Here is a 20,706-nt window from a genome sequence, read left to right on the forward strand (position 1 = left end):
CATTCTAATCCAGTGTTGGTTGGCATGGAGGAAGTCAGTCTATTTGAGATAACCTATTATGTTTGAGCTCAGGACATGTTATAAGATTCTATAATAGATGGATGTCCAAGATTATGGAAAGTAGTTTTGTGGATCACTTCTGCTACCTTTCTCGTGATTCCTTCCATCATACAGCTAAGAATTGAGAGTAATCTGTTTCATTTATTGATTTTCCTTCCTGCATTATTTCTAATGTGTTATCGGATGAGCAATTTTAGGAGTCCCCTTGGTAGGTCATGGATGCACTACACAAAGGAAGCAGCTACTCGGGTAGGAGACTGCTTGCAGAGTCCACGTGGGGTCTTTTTTAGGCTAGGCAGGAGATTGAGGAACTCTGATGAACATTGGCCAATCGACAAGCCAATAGCAAATCCAGAGTAACGACACTTAAACTGCAAAAATTTTATCAGTAAATTGTCACAGTACCTGTAACAAAGGTCCTGAATTTAGTCCCCTCAAGCAAATTTCTTGTGCTCAAATTGTTCTCAAGACTGAGAGCTGGCCAAAATCCGAAGTAGAAAGCTCAGACTTTTAGCGATTCACACAACATATACCAAAAACACAGAGTAGATGCCATAAGATGAGGAATGTCATTGCAGTTGACAAAAATATTGTCATTGAAATCGAATTTGAGAGTGACAGTGAAGTTATCTGGTCCCGTATAACCAATCTAGATGAAATTAAGTTCATTTTTGGATGTTCTTATTAGCTGTCTGATTCCACTGTGAAAATTTTAGAGTAATTCAAAGAAAGTCTATGGCCACTAGCATGGAATACCCAGCTTATGCAATACTATTTAGAGTTGACTTTGACCTACTGAGTATAGACTGGGATGTCTATGGATTCATTGCACAAGTTACTGTCAGTGCAAAGTACTTTTGAACATATTTTCCAAAATCTTTCTTGATCAGCTACTTAGACAGCCCAAGTGCAATGGAAATATTTTAGACCTTGTTGATACAAATATGCCTGACCTTATAAATGGAGTCAGTATAGAGACAGAGATTAGTGATCATTATTTCATCTAAGCTAACATCGTTATTATCGGTAATAAATCAATCAAGAAGGCTAGGAGAGTATTTTCGCTAGAAAGAGCAGATAAGCAGTTGTTAGCAATCCACTTAGACAATGAACTGACATCATTTGATTCCAGTATGATGGAGATAGAGGTATTGGGGCAAAGTTTCAATAAATTGTAAATTTTGCCCTGGAGAATTGTGTGCCAAGTAAGCGGATTAAGGGCAGAAAAGATCCAACATGGTTTAACAGTGAAATTAGGAATATGCTGAGGAAGCAAAGCCCGTTGCACTCTCAGTTCAAAAGAGGACATACAAATGATGACAGGCAAAAGTTAGCAGAGATTCATGGGTCTGTAGAAAGATTAATGAGCAAAGCACTGCTGCCATCATACGTTAGCAAACACACTTGCTGAGAACCTGTGAAAAATCACTAAACACGTCAAAGGCTTCTATCCTGTCATTCATCAACCACTCTGGTACGGAAATAGATTATAGCGACAGTAAGGCTGAAGTTTTAAGTTTCACATTTAAGAAATCATTCCCAAGAAGAATCGTGCAAATGTTCTGCCATTTGACGACTGCACACTCTCCTGTTAGGAAGATATGGTAACAGGCATCTCTAGTGTAGAGAAGCAAGTGACAGAGTTGCAAACAAATAAGCCGTCAGGTCTGGATGAAATCCCAATTTGGTTTTACAAAGAGTTCTCTATGGCATTGGCCTCTTACTTATCGTGCATTTATCATGAATCTCTTGCCCAGTGCAAAGTTCCACGTGACTCCAGTATATGTTGTTGTTGTTGTTGTTGTTGTTGTTGTCTTCAGTCCTGAGACTGGTTTGATCCAGCTCTCCATGCTACTCTATCCTGTGCAAGCTTCTTCATCTCCCAGTACCTACTAAACCCACATCCTTCTGAATCTGTTTAGTGTATTCATCTCTTGGTCTCCCTCTACTATTTTTACCCTTCAATACTAAATTGGTGATCCCTTGATGCCTCAGAACATGTCCTACCAACCGATCCCTTCTTCTAGTCAAGTTGTGCCACAAACTCCCCTTCTCCTCAATTCTATTCAATACCTCCTCATTAGTTATATGATCTACCCATCTAATCTTCAGCATTCTTCTGTAGCACCACATACCGAAAGCTTCTGTTCTCTTCTTGTCCAAACTAGTTATAGTCCATGTTTCACTTCCATACATGGCTACGCTCCATACAAATACTTTCAGAAACAACTTCCTGACACTTAAATCTATACTTGATGTTAACAACTTTCTCTTCTTCAGAAACACTTTCCTTGCCATTGTCAGTCTACATTTTATATCCCCTCTACTTCAACCGTCATCAGTTATTTTGCTTCCCAAATAGCAAAACACCATTACTACTTTAAGTGTCTCATTTCCTAATCTAATTCCCTCAGCATCACCCGATTTAATTTGACTACATTCCATTATCCTGGTTTTGCTTTTGTTGATGTTTATCTTATACCCTCCTTTCAAGACACTGCCCACTCCATTCAACTGCTCTTAAAAGTCCATTGCTGTCTCTGACAGAATTACAACGTCATCGGCAAACCTCAAAGTTTTTATTTCTTCTCCATAGATTTTAATACCCACTCCAAATTTTTGTTTTGTTTCCTTCACTGCTTGCTCAATATACAGATTGAATAACATCGGGGATAGGCTACAACCCTGTCTCACTCCCTTCCCAACCACTGCTTCCCTTTCATGCCCCCTCGACTTACAACTGCCATCTGGTTTCTGTACAAATTGTAAATAGCCTTCCGCTCCCTGTATTTTACCCCTGCCAACTTCAGAATTTGAAAGAGAGTATTCCAGTCCATCCAGTATATAAGAAGGGTAAAAGAATGGACACGCAAAATTACAGAGCAATATCCTTGACATTGGTTTGATGCAGAATTCTTGAACATATTCTCAGTTTGAATATAATAGATTTCCTTTAGATGTAAAAGTTAATGTCCACAAATCAGCACAGTTTCAGAAAGCACCGCTCGTGCAAAATTCGGCTTGCCCTTTTCTCACATGATATCCTGCAAACTATGGATGACGGGCAATAGGCATAGTCCGTATTTCAGGATTTACAGAAAACATCTGACACAGTGCCCCACTGCAGACTGTTATCAAAGGTGATATGGAAGAGGTTTCTTAATACGTGAGTGGTCTGAAGACTTCTTAAGTAACAGAACCCAGTACATTCTCCTCAATGGTGGGTGTTCATCAGAGACAAGGGCATAATCATGAGTGAGCCTAGGAAGTGGGATACAATAGCCATTATTCTCTATATACATAAATGTTCTTATGGACAAACTGTTTGCTCACGATGCTGTGGTGTTATGGAAGGTGTTGCCACTGAGTAACTATAGGAGGATACAAGATGACTTAAGACAAAATTTCTAGTTGGTGTGATGAATGGCAGCTAGCTCTAAGTGTAGAAAAATGTAAGTTAATGCACGTGAGTTAGAAAAATAATTCTGAAATGTTCAAATACAGCACTAGTTAGTGTGTTGCTTGACACAATCATGTTGATTAAGTATCTAGGCAAAGTGATACGAATAGGAACGAACACTTAAGGATTGACTAGAGAAGGCGAATGGTCAACTTCAGTTTATTGGGAGACTTTTAGGAAAGTGAAGTTCATCTGTAATGGAGGCCACAAAAGGTACACTAGTGTGACACATTCTTAAGTGCTTGAAATCTGCAACAGGTCAGACTGAAGGGAGACATCAAAGCAATTCAGAGGCGGGCTCCTAGATATTTTACTGGTAGGTTCGAACAACATGCACATATTACGGAGATGCTTTTGGAACTCAAATGTGAATCCGTTAAGGGAAGGCAACATTCCTGTTGAGGAACACTACTGAGAACGTACAGAGAACCAGCATTTGAAGCTGACTGCAGAGCAATTCTACAGCCACCAACATACATTTCCAGTAAGGACTGAAGATGAGAGAAATTAGGACTCATACAGTTTTCCCTTGCTCTATTCGCTACTGGAACAGGAACAAAAATGACTAGTAGTGGCACACGGTACTCTCCACCACATACCATACAGCGGCTGGCAGAGTATTTGCGTAGATGTGGATGTATATGTGGTGGTGCGCTCAGGCCTTGTGCAGCACTTTTAAAATCTAAGTTCAATGACAGTCAGTTAGCAGAGAACCACTTATTCATATTCAAGAAAATTATGTTAATTGTGTTTTCAGTGTTGAAGTTTCCTTATTAGGTTTATTATAACGCTTACACTGTCAGGAAAGACAACTATTTCAGTACCTTAGATTGCAATGGCAGTTCTTTTACATATAACAAGAAAACTACCAGCTCCAATATTGATCCCTGTTGTCCACATACAGTGATTAGTCTCCACTCTGAGAATGTTGCATCATGATGAACATTCCCTGGCTTTCTTAATTTGGCACTGCATTCTTTTCAGTAGAAAAAGTGAAAAGCAGTCATTGGCATGATCTCAGATACCAAATTACGTGAGATTCCCTACGCAAATACTGTGCCGTACAAACGAATGTTTTTAACAAGTAACACAAAATATCACTTGGCAATATTTTGTCATTTAATTTTTGTACATCCTGATTTGCAAATTGAACACTGGCACATTCTATGGAGAATCGTCTGAAGCTCAAAATCAGGATCATGAAAGTTGACTTCTTTATCACAGGACTTAAATTTACAAACCATCTGGTACCTGTCAGAAATTTGTATTACAGTTACAATAATGTTTATGATAATAAATAGAAGTATAAAAGTGAAAATATCATTCTGGAAATAGAACTATAACTTGAAAATGATATTTCTACAGGTACACAGCTATATGAGGTGTGTGTAGAAATTTTGTAATTTCACTGGTTGTATTAAGTCGATTCGTTCAAATTTTTGTTGTTGTTTTGGTAAACATGTCTGAAATGTATCAGTACAGTGGTAGCCATATTGGATGTTTACCCTGTTGTCAGCTGTCAACAGGGGCGGTGGCAAGGGGAGGGGAGGGGGAGGCTATGGGGGCTATAGCTGCCCCCTCCCCCCAACCGAGTATCATATTACACAGGATAAAATGACTTCATAAATCAGCAAATATATTACTCCAACAGATTCAATCAATTTTTATTATTATGTAGCAATATAAGTTGCAATGTATTTCAAACACATTTTAACAAAGAATAAGAGCGGCAAATAGCTTACTATCGAAACCAATAAATATCATTTAACTTAAAATGGGCATCTTATTGTTTAGTAACACACATTTTTTACCCTGGCCCCCAAAACAGTAACCAAAAATTACTTTAAGCTACACCAAATTTTACGATTTTGTCTGTGGAGGACCATAATTTTCCTTTTGTTTTTTGTTAAGTGATATTCCATTCCCCCCCTCCCTGGCAGCAGACTTCTAGAATCATCCACGGCTCCCTGCCGCCGTTGGATAAGCAGCTGCAGCAGCAAGTCGTATACTCCCAGCTCACTCATTTTTCACATAGTTTAATTCTTAATTGCTTTGACTGTTTTTGGTACTTGTATTGTGTAATTCATAAATTTCGGGCGTATTATAGTATTTGAGAGTTGTAGCATCGTGTTTTAGTACCTGAATAGTGTAAAATCGCGTAGTCTTCTTCTACCGCCGAGCAGTGTGTCAGCAGTGCGCAAGTAGCAGCATTACTGCATTTACTAGGCAATCTTGTATTTTAATAACTGTTTAAATTTTGTGTTGATTTGTTTGCGCTCTCTGTAGATTAGTTCAGACATTCTTTACACAACAGTTTTTAGCATGGATAGGGACTGCAACTGTTGTGTTCGGATGCAGGCTGAGTTGGCATCCCTTCGCTCCCAGCTTCAGGCAGTGTTGGCTTCGGTCACACAGCTTGAGGCTGTTGCCAATGGGCATCACTGTGGGGGTCCGGATGGGGGTCTGTCGGGGAAGGCCAGCTCGTCCCACGCATCCCCCGATCGGACTACGACTGTGGTTGCCAAGGATACTGCCCGCATTGAGGCTGATCCCTCACCTGTGGTAGAGTGGGAGGTCGTCTCAAGGTGTGGCAGGGGGCGAAAGACATTCCGGAGGGCTGAACGGAAGGCCTCTCCAGTTTGTCTGATGAACGGGTTTCAGGCTCTGTCTCAGGCTGATACTGATCTTCAGCCTGACATGGCTGCTTGTCCTGTTCCAGAGGTTGCGCCTCAGTCTGCAAGATCCGTGCGGTCGCAGAGGGTGGGCTTACTGGTAGTTGGGAGCTCCAACGTCAGGTGCATAATGGGGCCCCTTAGGGATATGGCAGCAAGAGGGGAAGAAAACCAATGTGCACTCCGTGTGCATACCGGGGGGGAGTCATTCCAGAAGTGGAAAGGGTCCTTCCGAATGCCATGAAGGGTACAGGGTGCACCCATCTGCAGGTGGTCGCTCATGTCGGCACCAATGATGTGTGTCGCTATGGATCGGAGGAAATCCTCTCTGGCTTCCGGCGGCTATCTGATTTGGTGAAGACTGCCAGTCTCGCTAGTGGGATGAAAGCAGAGCTTACCATCTGCAGCATCATCGACAGGACTGACTGCGGACCTTTGGTACAGAGCCGAGTGGAGGGTCTCAATCAGAGGCTGAGACGGTTCTGCGACCATGTGGGCTGCAGATTCCTCGACTTGCGTCATAGAGTGGTGGTGTTTCGAGTTCCGCTGGACAGGTCAGGAGTCCACTACATGCAACAAGCAGCTACACGGGTAGCAGGGGTTGTGTGGCGTGGGGTGGGCAGTTTTTTAGGTTAGAAGGCCTCGGGCAAGTACAGAAAGGCAACAGCCCCGAAGGGTGCGGGGCAAAGTCAGGACATGCGGGGACCAAGCAGCAATCGGTATTGTAATTGTAAACTGTCGAAGCTGCATTGGTAAAGTACTGGAACTTCAAGCACTGATAGAAAGCACCGAAGCTGAAATCGTTATAGGTACAGAAAGCTGGCTGAAGCCAGAGATAAATTCTGCCAAAATTTTTACAAAGGTACAGACAGTGTTTAGAAAGGATAGGTTGCATGCAACCGATGGTGGAGTGTTCGTCGCTGTTAGTAGTAGTTTATCCTGTAGTGAAGTAGATGTGGATAGTTCCTGTGAATTATTATGGGTGGAGGTTACACTCAACAACTGAGCTAGGTTAGTAATTGGCTAATTTTACTGACCTCCTGACTCAGCAGCATTAGTGGCAGAACAACTGAGAGAAAATTTGGAATACATTTCACATAAATTTTCTCAGCATGTTATAGTCTTAGGTGGAGATTTAAATTTACCAGATATAGACTGGGACACTCAGATGTTTAGGACGGGTGGTAGGGACAGAGCATCGAGTGACATTATACTGAGTGCACTATCCAAAAATTAGCTCGAGCAATTAAACAGAGAACTGACTCGTGGAGGTAACATCTTGGACCTACTGATAACAAACAGACCCAAACTTTTCGACTCTGTAAGTGCAGAACAGGGAATCAGTGATCATAAGGCCGTTGCAGCATCCCTGAATATGGAAGTTAACAGGAATATAAAAAAAGGGAGGAAGGTTTATCTGTTTAGCAAGAGTAATAGAAGGCAGATTTCAGACTACCTAACAGATCAAAACGAAAATTTCTGTTCCGACACTGACAATGTTGAGTGTTTATGGAAAAAGTTCAAGGCAATCGTAAAATGCGTTTTAGACAGGTATGAGCCGAGTAAAACTGTGAGGGACGGGAAAAACTCATTGTGGGACAACAACAAAGTTAGGAAACTACTGCGAAAGCAAAGAGAGCTTCACTCCAAGTTTAAACGCAGCCAAAACCTCTCAGACAAACAGAAGCTAAACGATGTCAAAGTTAGCATAAGGAGGGCTATGCGTGAAGCGTTCAGTGAATTTGAAAGTAAAATTCTATGTACCAACTTGACAGAAAATCCTAGGAAGTTCTGGTCTTACGTTAATCAGTAAGTGGCTCGAAACAGCATATCCAGACACTCCGGAATGATGATGGCATTGAAACAGAGGATGACACACGTAAAGCTGAAATACTAAACACCTTTTTCCAAAGCTGTTTCATAGAGGAAGACTGCACTGCAGCTCCTCCTCTAAATCCTCGCACAAACGAAAAAATGGCTGACATCGACATAAGTGTCAAAGGAATAGAAAAGCAACTGGAATCACTCAACAGAGGAAAGTCCACTGGACCTGACGGGATACCAATTCGATTCTACACAGAGTACGCGAAAGAACTTGGCCCCCCCCCCCTTCTAACAGCCGTGTACCGCAAGTCTCTAGAGGAACGGAAGGTTCCAAATGATTGGAAAAGAGCACAGGTAGTCCCAGTCTTCAAGAAGGGTCGTCGAGCAGATGCGCAAAACTATAGACCTATATCTCTGACGTTGATCTGTTGTAGAATTTTAGAACATCTTTTTTGCTCGAGTATCATGTCATTTTTGGAAACCCAGAATCTACAACATGGATTCTGGAAACAGCGATCGTGTGGGACCCAACTCGCTTTATTTGTTCATGAGACCCAGAAAATATTAGATACAGGCTCCCAGTTAGATGCTATTTTTCTTGACTTCCGGAAGGCGTTCAATACAGTTCCGCACTGTCGCCTGATAAACAAAGTAAGAGCCTACGGAATATCAGACCAGCTGTGTGGCTGGATTGAAGAAGTTTTAGCAAACAGAACACAACATGTTGTTATCAATGAAGAGATGTCTACAGACGTTAAAATAACCTCTGGCTTGCCACAGGGGAGTGTTATGGGACCATTTCTTTTCACAATATATATAAATGACCTAGTAGATAGTGTTTGAAGTTCCATGCGGCTTTTCGAGGATGATGCTGTAGTATGCAGAGAAGTTGCAGCATTAGAAAATTGTAGCGAAATGCAGGAAGATCTGCAGTGGATAGGCACTTGGTGCAGGGAGTGGCAACTGACCCTTAACATAGACAAATGTAATGTATTGCGAATACATAGAAAGAAGGATCCTTTATTGTATGATTATATGATAGCGGAACAAACACTGGTAGCAGTTACTTCTGTAAAATATCTGGGAGTTTGCGTGCGCAACGATTTGAAGTTGAATGATCATATAAAATTAATTGTTGGTAAAGCGGGTACCAGGTTGAGATTCATTGGGAGAGTCCTTAGAAAATGTAGTCCATCAACAAAGGAGGTGGCTTACAGAACACTCGTTCGGCCTATACTTGAGTATTGCTCATCAGTGTGGGATCCGTACCAGATCGGGTTGACGGAGGAGATAGAGAAGATCCAAAGAAGAGCGGCGCGTTTCGTCACAGCTTTATTTGGTAACCGTGATAGCGTTACGGAGATGTTTAACAAACTCAAGTGGCAGACTCTGCAAGAGAGGCGCTCTGCATCGCGGTGTAGTTTGCTCGCCAGGTTTCGAGAGGGTGCGTTTCTGGATGAGGTATCGAATATATTGCTTGCCCCTACTTATACCTCCCGAGGAGATCACAAATGTAAAATTAGAGAGATTAGAGCACGCACGGAGGCTTTCAGTCAGTTGCTCTTCCCGCGAACCATACGCGACTGGAACAGGAAAGGGAGGTAATGACAGTGGCACGTAAAGTGCCCTCCGCCACACACCGTTGGGTGGCTTGCGGAGTATAAATGTAGGTGTAGATGTAGATGTCAAGGTTACATGTGTGTGCTTACAAGAGGAGATTATAGACTTGTTTCAAAAATAGATCCGAGAATTTTTACTGAATTTAGCAATAAAAATGGAATAAAATCAACAAAGTTTTGGCAATGTTGAATACTGCTTTGGATCAGTCAGCTACAAGTAAAACGTAAGTAAACTTCGTCCACAATAGAGCAAAGACAGTAATTTTAACTGCTGTTGTTGTCTTCAGTCCTGAGACTGGTTTGATGCAGCTCTCCATGCTACTCTATCCTGTGCAAGCTGCTTCATCTCCCAGTACCTACTGCAACCTACATCCTTCTGAATCTGCTTAGTGTACTTATCTCTCGGTCTCCCTCTACGATTTTTACCCTCCACGCAGCCCTCCAATGCTAAATTTGTGATCCCTTGATGCCTCAAAACATGTCCTACCAACCGATCCCTTCTTCTAGTCAAGTTGTGCCACAAACTTCTCTTCTCCCCAATCCTATTCAATACCTCCTCATTAGTTACGTGATCTATCCACCTTATCTTCAGTATTCTTCTGTAGCACCACATTTCGAAAGCTTCTATTCTCTTCTTGTCCAAACTAGTTATCGTCCATGTTTCACTTCCATACATGGCTACACTGCAAACAAATACTTTCAGAAACGACTTCCTGATACATAAATCTATACTTGATGTTACTTTAAGTGTTTCATTTCCTAATCTAATTCCCTCAGCATCACCCGATTTAATTTGACTACATTCCATTATCCTCGTTTTGCTTTTGTTAATGTTCATCTTATATCCTCCTTTCAAGACACTGTCCAGTCCCTTCAACTGCTCTTCCAAGTCCTTTGCCGTCTCTGACAGAATTACAATGTCATCGGCGAACCTCAAAGTTTTTACTTCGTCTCCATGAATTTTAATACCTACTCCAAATTTTTCTTTTGTTTCCTTTACTGCTTGCTCAATATACAGATTGAATAACATCGGGGAGAGGCTACAACCCTGTCTCACTCCTTTCCCAACCACTGCTTCCCTTTCATGCCCCTCGACTCTTATGACTGCCATCTGGTTTCTGTACAAATTATAAATAGCCTTTCGCTCCCTGTATTTTACCCCTGCCACCTTTAGAATTTCAAAAAGAGTATTCCAGTCAACATTGTCAAAAGCTTTCTCTAAGTCTACAAATGCTAGAAACGTAGGTTTGCCTTTTCTTAATCTTTCTTCTAAGATAAGTCGTAAGGTCAGTATTGCCTCACGTGTTCCAACATTTCGACGGAATCCAAACTGATCCTCCCCGAGGTCTGCATCTACCAGTTTTTCCATTCGTCTGTAAAGAATTCGCGTTAGTATTTTGCAGCTGTGGCTTATTAAACTGATAGTTCGGTAATTTTCACATCTGTCAGCACCTGCTTTCTTTGGGATTGGAATTATTATATTCTTCTTGAAGTCTGAGGGTATTTCGCCTGTCTCATACATCTTGCTCAACAGCTGGTAGAGTTTTCTCAGGACTGGTTGTCCCAAGGCCGTCAGTAGTTCTAATGGAATGTTGTCTACTCCGGGGGCCTTGTTTCGACTCAGGTCTTTCAGTGCTCTGTCAAACTCTTCACGCAGTATCGTATCTCCCATTTCGTCTTCATCTACATCCTCTTCCATTTCCATAATATTGTCCTCAAGTACATCGCCCTTGTATAAACCTTCTATATACTCCTTCCACCTTTCTGCCTTCCCTTCCTTGCTTAGAACTGGGTTGCCATCTGAGCTCTTGATATTCATACACGTGGTTCTCTTCTCTCCAAAGGTCTCTTTAATTTTCCTGTAGGCAGTATCTATCTTACCCCTAGTGAGATAAGCTTCTACATCCTTACATTTGTCCTCTAGCCATCCCTGTTTAGCCATTTTGCACTTCCTGTCGATCTCATTTTTGAGACGTTTGTATTCCTTTTTGCCTGCTTCATTTACTGCATTTTTATATTTTCTCCTTTCATCAATTAAATTCAATATTTCTTCTGTTACCCAAGGATTTCTAGCAGCCCTCGTCTTTGTACCTACTTTATCCTCTGCTGCCTTCACTACTACATCCCTCAGAGCTACCCATTCTTCTTCTACTGTATTTCTTTCCCCTATTCCTGTCAATTGTTCCCTTATGCTCTCCCTGAAACTCTGTACAACCTCTGGTTCTTTCAGTTTATCCAGGTCCCATCTCCTTAATTTCCCACATTTTTGCAGTTTCTTCAGTTTTAATCTACAGGTCATAACCAATAGATTGTGGTCAGAGTGCACATCTGACCCTGGAAATGTCTTACAACTTAAAACCTGGTTCCTAAATCTCTGTCTTACCATTATATAATCTATCTGATACCTTTTAGTATCTCCAGGGTTCTTCCACGTATACAACCTTCTTTCATGATTCTTAAACCAAGTGTTAGCTATGATTAAGTTGTGCTCTGTGCAAAATTCTACTAGGCGGCTTCCTCTTTCATTTCTTAGCCCCAATCCATATTCACCTACTATGTTTCCTTCTCTTCCTTTTCCTACACTCGAATTCCAGTCACCCATTACTATTAAATTTTCGTCTCCCTTCACTATCTGAATAATTTCTTTTATTTCATCGTACATTTCTTCAATTTCTTCATCATCTGCAGAGCTAGTTGGCATATAAACTTGTACTACTGTAGTAGGTGTGGGCTTCGTATCTATCTTGGCCACAATAATGCGTTCACTATGCTGTTTGTAGTAGCTTACCCGCATTCCTATTTTCCTATTCATGATTAAACCTACTCCTGCATTACCCCTATTTGATTTTGTGTTTATAACCCTGTAGTCACCTGACCAGAAGTCTTGTTCCTCCTGCCACCGAACTTCACTAATTCCCACTATATCTAACTTTAACCTATCCATTTCCCTTTTTAAATTTTCTAACCTACCTGCCCGATTAAGGGATCTGACATTCCACGCTCCGATCCGTAGAACGCCAGTTTTCTTTCTCCTGATAACCACATCCTCCTGAGTAGTCCCCGCCCGGAGATCCGAATGGGGGACTATTTTACCTCCGGAATATTTTACCCAAGAGGATGCCATCATCATTTAATCACACAGTAAAGCTGCATGTCCTCGGGAAAAATTACGGCTGTAGTTTCCCCTTGCTTTCAGCCGTTCGCAGTACCAGCACAGCAAGGCCGTTTTGGTTAATGTTGCAAGGCCAGATCAGTCAATCATCCAGACTGTTGCCCCTGCAACTACTGAAAAGGCTGCTGCCCCTCTTCAGGAACCACACGTTTGTCTGGCCTCTCAACAGATACCCCTCCGTTGTGGTTGCACCTACGGTACGGCCATCTGTATCGCTGAGGCACGCAAGCCTCCCCACCAACGGCAAGGTCCATGGTTCATGGGGGGGTAATTTTAACTACATGTTCATAATAGCCACTATGCAGAATTCTGTATGATGCACGTCAACTGCCAAACTATGTCCAAGGATGAAACGGAACATTTATCTGCAGAGCTTTGTGCCAAACACAATACAGTGATTTCAACAGCTACTTCACGACTCATGTCACATACATTATCTCCACACTGACTCCTCTGAACTGTCCCTCCAGACTGCCCTAGACTTTCACAATCCCTGCCAGAATAGCTCAGTGTTCTCCTCTTATTTCCTTTTCAATCAACTTGTCCTTCACATGTGAGTGATTTTCCTCCCAAAACACTTGGTAGCCATCACTAGTAAGGCTACAGAATATCATCATTTTGTTCTCAGAAACATAGATCAGTTGCAACGGAAAAATTAACACTGGTGCAAATGAAATAAATATGTGGTGTTGTGGAAAACATTCTTGTAGAATTTCACCACACAGAAAGTATGATTTCAAAGAGTCAAGACAACCATTAAGTACTGTACTGTATCTCAGTTGCTGATGTGCTCTGAATCTTCCTTCAATGTTTAATGGACTGATGACATGCATGTCACAGATACAGTTCCTGCCTTCTGCTATCACTTTTATTTAAACTTTGTAATTTCTGTAGTGTTCTGGGACTGACTTACAGAATATTGTAATTTACTAGAATATTCTGAGTATGTATGAATTTAAGAACTCAGGCAGGCAGTTCAGCTCCGCATGTACTTCATGTACGCTCAGTAAACACACTTTCAGTGTAAATTGTTACTTCGCCATGTCAATCATGGTGAGAACAACACACAACATGCCACACTATGTTTCCATTCAGGGTATCTGAGGCATGTTGTGCACTAGTTTAAAGAAAAAAGACAAAGGTTTGACAATTATTACTCTGCACGATATCAAACAACAAAGGAGTTCTATGATGCTAGACTATCACCAATGACTACAGCTGACCTATGGGATGTAGATCACTGCTACATCCTGGTCGAGGGGTCTCTACAACATGCCCCAATTGTTTCATATCACCACAGGTTTCAACCACCTACCCAGGAACCAAAATCAGGAAAACTAAATGAGGGGATCATCTATGGAGATGAAACCACCACAGATGAAAATTCTCAATGGACAACAATGGCCAAAGCAACAGAAAATCACACTGATATAATCAATGAGCTCCTTAGTCCCACATCAGTGGCCACTTTACAAACCCTGATGGAAATGGTTTGGTGACATATCAACTAGTTTTTCCATCAAAGGTTTTCTGTGTCCAATGAGTCATTGTCAGTGCCTGGAAGAGCAGGACAACTGCCTCCAGCACAACTGGATCCAGAAGCCAGTCCTTCAGCTCCAGCACCATGGGACATGCCCAGATGTGGACATGGCAGAAGAAAATATTCATCGCCATCTCCAGCACTGGTGGAAAGCAGCATTACGCAGTAGTTATCAGTAGATGCACCTCCAGACCACATCGACCAGATGCAAGACACCAAAGAGTTTTCCAGCCATACTAGGCATCTTTGGGGAAAAGGGATCTTATATTATTGCCCTCAATGGACAAAGATACACTGATGGCAAAGACCACATTCATAATATGTCAGACAGTTTGGACTCATGTGGTATTAACTATACCATGTGACCATTGGCCATGCAACAGTGATATTTGTGGAGCTACAGAGAAGCCGATATAACTAGCAACAGAGCAGGCTGGAGTTAGTTTCCCTTTGGACAGTCACCTCAAGCTGATCTTTGCCAGCTATGCTACACCACTGTCACCTTGCTGCCACTGCCGCTGGACTCTGCAAACTTTGTCATTTCACCCTGCTGTACTGCTCCAGAACTTTGACCCTGTCAATATTTTTCGAAAACAGGTGATAGACTTTGATGGAAAACTCTGAACTTACTCACATTATTATCAAGTATCATTAATTGCACCTGGAACTTCAGGCATCAGTTCCTTCTTCTTTGCTTATTTTCTTATGGATTTCAATTTTTCCTCAACACAGCAATCCAGTGATTTAAATTGTACTAATGTCTCATTGCCAGTAAATACTGTAGCTGTAAAACTGTTTGTTTATTTACTGCATATTATAGCTGTATGGTGAAAACCAGGAGTCATGGCAAAGAATTATAGAAAATTATAAACTATGTTTATCAGAGGATACCTTCAGCTTCTTCCCACGTGGAAGATCTTCCATCCTTGCAGCCTGCAGAGAACTTTTATGACAGGAAAAAGTGCCCATTCACAGACCGATCACAGCTACATCTGATACTGAATCCATCCACAGGTAGGACCAACAAACCACACAGAGTCAAGTGGGGGGGGGGGGGGGGGGGGGGGGAGGGATCCAGCACTAAGTTAATGAAACGGACAGGAACATCAACTTCTTCAATCTAGGCGGGGGAAAAAAAAAAAAGAAACAGCATTCCCCCATTCACACACTCATGTAGCCATGGGCTGGTGCCGTGTTTTCACAATCTTAGTGTTAAACAAAATACTGATGGTGGTGAATTCACACTCCTGTTTTATATTATTTAAGTTTTGATGTTGTCAAACCTGTGGGAGTTTGTTGCTATCTCAGACCAACTGCATGAAAAATGTAAACCTGAAATTTTCAAAAAATGCTTTTCAAATGCCATATTTTCCTGAATTTGAATTCTAAAGTGATGAGCTATCCCATGGAAGGGAGACTGTTAACATACTCTACCCCCCCCCCCCCCCCCCCCCCCCCAGGCCGATCCAAACTGTAAATCTGTGCCTGAATATCAAGATCAAGTGAGACAACAGCTGATTTGTTTGAGCAACTTGCAAACACAACTGCCCTGTTTCCTGTAAAGTTACAATGGTGGTAGCCTTACAACCTGGAATTCTGAAGTGTTTATCCTGCAAATACAAGCATTGTGGTCTTTCTTGAGGCACAAGTTTCAGGTCCTTTACACGTGTCTTGAACTTTTGAGACTGCCTATGTTCCACTGCAGTACAACAGTCACTTTAGCAATGATATTTCTCTTATTACCTTACTTTTCACTTGACTTGCTTAGCACTTTGGATGGCTATAAATGAGGAAATAGAAGTTGTTTGTTTCCTCTGTCCTCTGACAGACTTAAATTCCCATATGTTGTGTCCAAAGGAAGCCATATAACCCATCAGGCATAAGTAATGTGAGATGTCCCAACACTTCAAGTGTGTGTGTGTGTGTGTGTGTGTGTGTGTGTGTGTGTGTGTGTGTGTGTGTGTGTGTGTGTTCTTCGATGAAGGTTTTGGCCAAAAGCTATAATGTGGAACAGTCTTTTCGTTGTGCTTGTCTGTGACTCAATGGGTCCTCTATATGGTGAATATAATTTTGCTGATATTTCAACCAGGAGTTTCCATTGTTTCGTAACAAAATTTTCCAACAGATAACATACCATCATGTACTATCTCACACAAATAATAGGTTTGTAATTAACAATATACTTTATCTGCCTCAGAACACTTGACTAAACTCTTTGCTAAGCAAATTATAGGTAGTACTTCATTAAAAAATCAAAATTTTTACGATATTTCTGTAACCGAAATTCACATTTGCATTTGAAACATCATTTCTGTTATAACAAAGGGAAAAAACTGGCAATTGCACAGTTTGAAATAATCATGGTACTAGACTCAAAATAAGTTGTCAACTACAATTCCCTCTAAGATCATCAGCTACATAGATCTTTTGAAATAATTCAAGCAAAGCATTCTGTTTAAAATACTTCATTATGGATATGAGGTAATGGCTGTTATGCTTTTATAGTAACAATTGGTAGCTTTCAACTGTAATTTTTGTCCTACACACAACTCAACCCTTTAGCATTTTAATCTCAAGAGCCATTAAACCTGATGATGAGAGCATTGTTGCTCAAAAGATGTTAATTAGTTGTGTGTAGGACAAAACATTATGGTTGAAAGTTACTAATTATTACTGTAAAAGCGTTCTGTACCTCTTAATGTAGTGGCTGATAAAACTACATAATTTAGCAGCAAGTACTTACATACAGCACTGGTACAGAGGTGCTAGTATGTCCAGATGGTCTTGTTTTGGGTGTCCAAAACTGGAAAGAATTACAATCATGTAATGATTGTAACAAAAGGAGATGTTCTAGAGAATGTGGAACTTTATAATGTTTTAGTATGTAAAACTATAACTTGCATAACATTACCTCTTTCCATTATCCAAAAGCAAAACCATTGAATTAGAAACATTATCAAAAATTTCATAGTGATGTCGATCTCCATTGTCAATCAGGAAATCAAAAACTGCTGCATCAATAAGGTCTAAAATTCTAGTACTCTTCTGTGGATTATACAAGCGTGAAGTCATAACCTTTGTGCAGTAGTTATTATCAACTTCCCACCTGCATGAAAAAATTATAATTTAACAAAGATTTTTCACAATGAATAAAGGCATTTAAATGTTTGTTATGAAGCTATACAAATGGGCTATAAATTCACCAGAAATTCAACTTATTCTAAAAATCTGATCAGTGCTTATTCCAAAGTGATTGTTTTCAGTTACAGTAAAAAAAACTTCAATTTCGGTGCTTGCACTATTACATGTTTACAAATATTTTGCTACATGAATGAATATGGAAATTTGGAGTATATTTTAACTTATGCGTATGACTACTAAGTCTTTTCTTTCAATAGAACCATCCAATTTTATGAGGGTATATCTTTTACATAAATACACACACATACAAACCTGTGGTTCTGTTGACAATTGCATTTAGGTTTGAAGTTTTCATTTACCTTCCACAAATGTTCATTGTGCTCTCCACAAGGCACACGACAAACATCCAGGTGATAGTGATACTTGTCCAATACTTTTATGAGCATTTCTAAACCTACATCCTACATGCGTACTCTGTAATTCATAATTAAGTGTTTGACAGAGGGTCCAATGAACCACTTTCAGATTATTTATTGACTGTTGTACTAACAAATAGCGCTTGGGCAAAAATGAAGACCTAAATCTTTTTGTGTGAGCTTTCGTTTCTCTTATTTCATCATGATCATCATTTCTCCCAAAGAAAGTGAGGGTCAAGAAAGTATTTTGGCATTTGGAGGAGAAAGCTGGTAACTGAAATTTCGTAAAAAGATTTCATCACATCGAAAAATGCCTTTGTATTTTGTGATAAGAAACAAATTGCCCTTCTTTGAACTTTTTCGATGTCCTCCATTGATCCTATCTGGTAATGATCCCATACCATGCAGCAAAATTTCAGAAAAGGATGGATAAGTGTCGTGTAGGCAGTGTCTTTAGTAGATTTGGTGTATCTAAGTATTCTGTCAATGAACTGGAGTCTTTGGTTTGCTTTTCCGCAACGTTTTCTATGTGATTGTTCCAACTTAATTTTTTTTATAATTGAATGCTATTTAGTTGAACTGACAACCTCTAAATTTAACAGAATTTTTTTTAGTACTCATGCGGAGGACCTCATACTTTTTATTGATCATGATTAATTGCACCTCACCATACATATATATCCTGTAATTCTTCATGCTTTCCCGGCGATCTGTTGACATCTTGGATATTCGGGAATCCAGCCGGATGTTCGCGTCGTTCTCGCATGATATTTCAACAGCGTGCCTCGCTGTCTTCTTCAGGTTATCTTGGAGAACGACGCGAACATCCGGCTGGATTCCCGAATATCCAAGATGTCATATATATATTGTCTAAATCACTCTGCAATTCTTTCTGATCTTCTGATGACTTTACTCTGTCTAGTTTGGTAAATGACAGAATTATCTGCAAACAATTTAAGAGGGCTGCTCAGATAGTCTCCTAAATCGTTTATGTAGACTAAGAACAGCAGAAGGTCTATAACACTTCTCCGGGGGAAGGTTCTCCTAGATGACTTCCATCAATCACTCAAAACGGTGACCTTTCTGAAAGGAAATCGTGGATTCAGTGGCACAAATGAGACAATACCCCATAGGTACACAATCTGATTAGAAGACACTTGTGAGGAATGGTGTCAAAAGTCTTATGGAAACTTCAGATCTCAAGTCAATAACACTCGTTTTCCTTGTGGAAACTATTAAAAGCATTGCAGTCTGCACTAAGTTACAAGGATCTGTAAATTGTTGACAATATTGGAGATCTTGCATTGTTTTAAATCTGGTATGCTGTTTTTGTTGTTTCTTTAACAATGTCCTGACTTGTTATTTGCACCACAGGGATCTGTTCCATCTTTTATTAATTTACTGTTATTTGGGGTTCCTGCATTTGCTACTGTTGCTACAGTGTCACAGAGCACCCAAAGGTGTTGGAATGAGAGGCACATAGACAGAGTCTTTCACAAACACAAGAAAAAGTCATATACTGTGAAATTGAGTGATCTTAGAGGCCAACATCTCAATGCAAGAGCTTTAAATCACTCACAGCCATTCATCACTGAAGTCGCTCATTGTTACTAAATATTCTTACATGCAAGTATCAGTGCGATTGCCTTTCGTCCTGTTGAAAAATTAAAGACCTTTTGTTCCTGTGTTTGCACCATCTTGACTTTACACCCACATTGGATAATGAACAAGTGAGCTAACACCACAAGGGCTCTCCTATCAGCAACCAAATGAACTTTCAGTTTCATCACAGCAACAATAGTTACTTAAGTTTCCTCGGTGTCTTTTGTGGTTGCATGCTTCAATAAAATCTTCTTGGTCTACAATACGTGTCACTTCAAATAAAACACTTGAGCTTTCAACAGGTGTCTCCACCACCATCACCACCACCACCACCACCACCACCACCACCACCACCACGAGTTAAAATCACTGACTACCGAAGCTGACACGGTGCTCTGCTTATACAGATGTTAAGGCAGTGTCTGGAACCTTCCAGAAAGGGCTAGAGTGAAGCATGCACAGAAGGCAAGTCGGACTACTACTAGCAGCGATGTCCTGCTGCAGAACTGAGTGGTCTCAAATGGCGCAAGTGGCCAGCATAATGTCTGAAATTGTCACTCCACATATCTACATGTGTCAAACCTCCGGTTTTGCTTTCACTCAATGTCAAAAGCCCACCCCCAACCTGTACACAAGAAAGCGGTCCTGAACACTAGTTCACTTTCCATCAAAAATGGATGTTACATTAAAGATGTGATGAGCAATATTTGTTTGGGTCAAATCCAGCTACACATTACAGAAGCAAAATTGCAGATATCTCCCATAACACCAGAGAACAGCATGTGACGGCTCTTAGGAGAGATACCTGATACATTTGCTACAACTTTCATTTATACAGTCTGCACAGAGGTAATTTTTGTATTTACTACTCTTCTGGATGCCAATGTGCAGACTGTCATATACATACTGATGGCATAATACCATGATACACACTTTAGTTCAGCATAGGAAATCCACTTTGTAACCCAATATTCGAAAAACCTCTCTCATTTATGAAACATGTACATTCATAAAGCCAAAATGCATAGTTTCCAGAGCAGATTACAAACAACAGTGATTATGAAAACAGTGCGCCAGGAAACAAGTAACATTCTCTTTCCATTAAAATAAATTTTTTGTGAATCTGTAAATGTACTGTTAATGACTTTAAACCTTAATTCTTAGAAAACAATCCTCCAAATATCAGCTGGTTGCTTGGGT

The 20,706-nt window shown here is 40.6% G+C and overlaps 1 protein-coding gene across 4 annotated transcripts in view; it reads right to left on the reverse strand.

The window, feature by feature from the left end:
- The window catches only part of LOC126298567 (glycosaminoglycan xylosylkinase), a 110,250-nt gene that overhangs the window by 3,368 nt on the left and 86,176 nt on the right, over window positions 1-20,706 (reverse strand). For all 4 annotated transcript variants that reach the window (XM_049989932.1, XM_049989934.1, XM_049989931.1 and 1 more), the window contains 2 exons: window positions 17,259-17,453; window positions 17,091-17,150 (listed from right to left, as the gene is read on the reverse strand). In XM_049989932.1, the coding sequence (XP_049845889.1) occupies window positions 17,091-17,150; window positions 17,259-17,453 (255 nt within the window). The remainder of the gene's footprint in view (window positions 1-17,090; window positions 17,151-17,258; window positions 17,454-20,706) is intronic.

Source organism: Schistocerca gregaria, chromosome X, assembly GCF_023897955.1.
Source record: "Schistocerca gregaria isolate iqSchGreg1 chromosome X, iqSchGreg1.2, whole genome shotgun sequence".
Lineage (NCBI taxonomy): Eukaryota > Metazoa > Arthropoda > Insecta > Orthoptera > Acrididae > Schistocerca > Schistocerca gregaria.